General features: G+C 35.2%; 1 protein-coding gene across 1 annotated transcript; it reads left to right on the plus strand.

Moving 5' to 3' along the window:
* Positions 1 to 999: 999 nt before the first annotated feature.
* Positions 1000 to 4587, plus strand: LOC143068595 (uncharacterized). Its single transcript, XM_076242782.1, has 2 exons — positions 1000 to 2594; positions 4345 to 4587. The coding sequence occupies exons 1-2, from the start codon at positions 1011 to 1013 to the stop codon at positions 4354 to 4356; spliced, it is 1596 nt and encodes a 531-aa protein (XP_076098897.1). The 5' UTR covers positions 1000 to 1010; the 3' UTR covers positions 4357 to 4587.
* Positions 4588 to 5338: the final 751 nt, after the last annotated feature.

The raw sequence follows: 5338 nt of genomic DNA on the forward strand, positions 1-5338 counted from the left end.
AATTTGCTGTTACAAAACGATAGAAATTATTATAAATTAAGGAATGTATCTCCCTCATGCAAAGCTCTGATTCCTTTCATGGATTTGGCTATACTTTTTGGAACTTTTGGATTATAGCTCTTCATCTTTTATATAAGCTTTGGATTTCAAATATTTTGGCCACGAGCTGGTGATTCCATCGGGGACGAAACGTCCACCAGCAGTGGCATCGACCTTTAAGTCGTTCACAGCCTTCTATTGCTGTGTTTTCCCGGAGCCCCTTTACAAATAACTGATATATACTCTATCAGACAAAACCCATCCCATATAGTCAGCTGTAGAACGCAATAGATTTGAATAGTTAAGTTGAAGTCTTTTCAGGAGACATTCCACAACGTCACGACCAGATCGAACGGTGTTCTATCTTTCTTCGGCTTATAATATTTATTTTTTCAATGGTTTATTATTACTTTGCTAGGTCTAGAGACGTTTAAATAAACTGTTTTGGGTTCACTTTTTCGCATATTTTTTCAGTTGTTTAGATCTCATAATTCCAGGGGGTTGGGTTCCTGATAAAAGCAACAAAGACAAGTATTTTAAACGAACAAAACTAATAAAGTGTTATTTTTATTAATCATTAACTCGGTGAGCCATGATATTATGGTGAATTTACCATAACAATCGCTAAAATGTCATTAGGTTTATATGACTATTATTACTGTATTAATTGTTAATTGAGTACATTGGTTTTTCGTAACAATATTCTTTTACAACTGTCACAAATCCGGACATTGCAAAGCTGACTTATATTGACAAAAAAAACTTCCGCTCAGTTTAAAAGTCATTTAGAATGAGCCGTTAGACAATCTAGGTTCTAAGTAATTATTCTTTGTAGAATTTATGAAGAATAATTTAACAGTCTAAAGGAGGAAACTATTTCGTGACATGACACACTTATCAAAATGTAATAGATGAATACGTAATAAAGCTAATAAAAATGTGTTGCCTTTTCAGCGCCTCTTTCTTACAAAATGAGGATGTTCATCGTATTAGTCGGGTGTTGTTTGACAGCTGTATATTGCCAAAAGCAACAAGCCGAACCTTTATATCCACAATATCAAGGACCAGAGTGGGCATTGGTAAATGGGGGTAATCCTATGGAGATGCTAGGAGGTCAAGGAGGCCAAGGTGGTCAAGGAGGAGGTCAAGGAGGTCAAGGAGGTCAAGGAGGAGGGAATCTACCTCTCTATGAACAATATCTACCAGTAGGATCACAGGGAGGAGGACCAAACAGTCCTATCCAGGAAATATATCTTCCTGGAGGAGGACAAGGTGGTGCAGGGAATGGTCCACAATTTGAAATAATAACTGGATTAGGTCAAGGAGGAGGTCAAGGTGGCAATCAAGGAGGAGGCCAAGGCGGCAATCAAGGAGGTGGAGGCGGAGGACAAGGGATGTCACCATATCCAGAACCAATGAATGGTCCAGGTGGCCAAGGAGGTATGGGAGGACTTGATCCTGCTCAGTTCGGACACCTCCCTGCTGACATACAACAATTATTTGGTGGAAATGGTGGTGGAAATGGTGGTGGAAATGCTGGCGGTGGTGGTGGTGGAGCCGGAAATCCTCCTTTTGACATATCTCAATTGTTATCTGGAAATGGAGGACAAGGTAAACAACAAGCCTACCTAATCATTCCTATGGATAAAAATGCAGCATTAGGACAGGGAGGTGGGCAACAACAACCAAATGGGCTCGATCCTCTCTTCGCAGATCCACTTGGACAGGCTTCACCGGCTGGTCAAAATCCAGGTCAACCAGGATGCCAAGGACAAGGTTGTGTAGATCCTTTACTGGACCCATCAATGGGAGGTCAGAGTCTACCCGCACAGGGTCAAGCTCCAGGAGGTTGTCCAGGACCAAATTGCGGTCCTGATCCATTGGCAGATCCTTTGGCGCTTGATCCCTTAAGCGGATCTTTATCACCTGATCCTAATGGGCAATTTGTTGATATAATCGATACAATTCCGCTACCAGCTGATAATGCTCCAATGTCACAAGATCCACCAAGTAAAAAATCTTATAGTAAATCATATGATAAAAAAACATATGGAAAATCTTATGAAAAACCAAAATCGTATGGAAAATCTTATGAAAAACCAAAAACCTATGCTAAACCTTACGCCAAACCAAAACCGTATGGAATGAAATATGATAAACCCCGAACGTATGCTAAATCTTACCAAAAGCAAAACACTTATGCAAAGCCATACGCTCAGCCAAGAAAAACATATGGGAAACCAACTTACGCCAAAAAATCATACGGGGTAGTAACGTACGGAAAAAAGTCATATGGCAAACCAATGACATATGGACTGTCTTACGGACAACCTAAACCCTATGGACAACCTAAACCCTATGGACAACCTAAACCCTATGGAAAACCTAAACCATATGCAAAACCACGTACTTACGCTAGAGTATATGCTAAACCAAGAACATATTCTAAACAAACATATGCCAAACCTCAAGCATACGGAAAAACTTATAACAAAAAACCTACATATGGATATGCCAAACCAAAGTCGTACGGAAATAGTTACAAAAAACGAAAGGTAAGTGTATTTTTGAAATACTTAGGCTTTTCTATCCCAGGAATAGATTACTTTAGCTGTATTTGGCAAAACATTTTGGAATTTTGGTCCTCAGTGATCTTCAACTTCATACTTTATTTGGTCTTTTTAACTTATTTGGATTCGAGCGTCACTGATGAGTCTTTTGTAAACGAAACGCGCGTCTAGCGTAATTACAAAATGTAATCCTGGTATCTATGATAAGTTTATTTAGAATAAAATATCTTTTGTTGAAATTGCTTCTTTTTGAAACAATAATGCAGTCTTTGTTAGAGCATCTTTATGTGTAGCTTCTTTATACTTACATTGAAATTACAAATAAAAAGGACAGATGATACATGCATTGAACTGAAACACATCAAATTCGGTATACTTAATCTTTACCTAACAACAATAGTGTCGATAACATTTGTTGCGAACTGTTAGTCACTTTAGCTTTTCAATCTTAACACATTAAGTGTTGTTGCAATGTCACTTATGTTGATCAAGAGTTATGACAAATAGCCTCGTAGTTAATTTTACTCAGAAGTCAAAACGTAAATGTTGATGAAACGTATCGAATTTAAATATTAATTAGATTTGAGAAATATACTCAGATGATTTCGAAATAGTTTAACTAGTTATCAAAGGTACCAGGATTATAATTTAGCAATCTAATTAAAAACCGATCTCTCATCGCTCCTGTTTCTGATATGTCGTGTGGGAGATCTAACGAAACCCGCTTTGAGGTCACTTGTGAGTGACCTCGTAGGTGTGTCTTTTCGACCAATGAAATTGAGTCTTCCACGATCTGGAAAGTTTAACGTAAGGTAAAGGGATGCAACTCATTTTATTTACGACGAAATCGTTAGTCAAAATAATTCATAAACTTTTTTGATTGGCTTATTAATAGGTCGTCAACTCATGTGCATATCATTATAAATTCATAACTTTTAGTTCACTCACATGTGACCTCAAAGCCAGTTTCGTTAGATCTCCCACGCGACATATCAGAAAACGGGAGCGATGAGAGATCGGTTTTTAATTAGATTGATAATTTAGTACACCAGACGCGCGTTTCGTCTACATGAGACTCATCAGTGACACTCATATCAAAATATTTATAAAGCCAAACAAATAGAACATATGTTTATAAATATTTAAAAAACTACACAGTGCATTGCTTTGATATTAAACCATCAGATAAAATAAGCTTATTTTTAAAGTTGAAAATGTTGCAATGTCATACCTTTGTGCATAAATGGACACTTCTAAACAAAATAGGATAATTGGTATCTTAAAAAAGAATATGTCTTTCACTCCAAGACACATTGCATTTTTACAGCATTATAGTACATTATTAAGCTGTGCTCGTGTAAATTCCATTAATGATCGAAAAAAGTATCAAAATTACTAAATAAAATAAATAAATTCACTGTAATTTTGCACAACTTTTTTTCCATCTCCACCTTAGTCAAAGTTGACCTATGAGCGTTTCGGCTTTCATTGATGTACCGTTTGGTTATAGATTCCACCCATGTGTTCATAAGAAGCGAGGGTTCCTAATTAAAAAAAAAAAAAAACCACAACAATACTTCAAATGGTAAAAAAAGTTTTCGCTGATTGAAATTGAAAACCTTATATTTCAATAACAGATGTAATAACATGCTACGTCCATATAAATGTATAGGTATTTGTGAAATGTTAAGTATGTTTTTTTCATATTCTTGCAATTTGAATTTTCTATTTTCAGGGTGGATATTAAAATGAACAAAAGAATACAGATAAATACAGACAATGTGCTTGGTTCCAATTCATGACAGTTTTTGTATTATCATATTTTTTTTTATTGTACCTCAGTTTTGTTTATACGAATACAATTTTGAATGTTATATGTACTTTATGTTTGAACGTGGTTAAATGACAGATTTACATCGATTTTGACAGGTTTATATCAATTTTTACAAATAAATAAATAAAATTCCTTTGATCTCACCGATATAGTTACCTAGCTGAAAAAGGATTAACAAATATGGACCTCCAAGGTAAAAACTTGAAAGTCCATAAAATCTAACAAAATCAAACGTAAGACTTTATCAACCATGAATTGGAACGAATGGAAAACATCTGTTTTTTCTATGACTTAGTACAAGCTACATCTCAGCTGTTGCTCTTCGCATTTTTGTTCTTTAACCATAAAAGGTGCGAGGGAACTATTTGAAAAAGAAATCTTTTTAATTTACAAATATCAATGTACAATAAGTATTAACTGATGAAAAAAAAACAATTTAAATTTGTGCTTTTGAAATCAAGTCCGAAGAGGAACAGATAAATTTGAGATGGATTCAAACGTTATATTTACACGTGGATAAGAAAAACTGTAAAACAAATGTCAATGAGACATCAACCTTAAATACAATACAGGTAGAGTCACATTCTCCTGTATATGTTTCGACTCAAATCTTAGTTGACGATGATTGTAAGTTTCCGTCAGTACGAAAACACTATGACTTCATCCACACAAAAAAAGAAAAGAAAAACAATTGATTGCCGCAATAGCAAATAGTGTTAAAAGGATGTTAAACTCTAAGAATCAATCAATCAATAAGATTCTCAAAGTACATAAATAAAATGTGGAGAGGAGAAGGTCACTCAATGCCCCTGAAAATATCATTAATATTCCAAATCACACCATTTGAATGTTCATACGACATGTGTCTGTCAAACATCAGTAATTGTACTTTTAA

This window comes from Mytilus galloprovincialis, chromosome 3, assembly GCF_965363235.1.
Source record: "Mytilus galloprovincialis chromosome 3, xbMytGall1.hap1.1, whole genome shotgun sequence".
Lineage (NCBI taxonomy): Eukaryota > Metazoa > Mollusca > Bivalvia > Mytilida > Mytilidae > Mytilus > Mytilus galloprovincialis.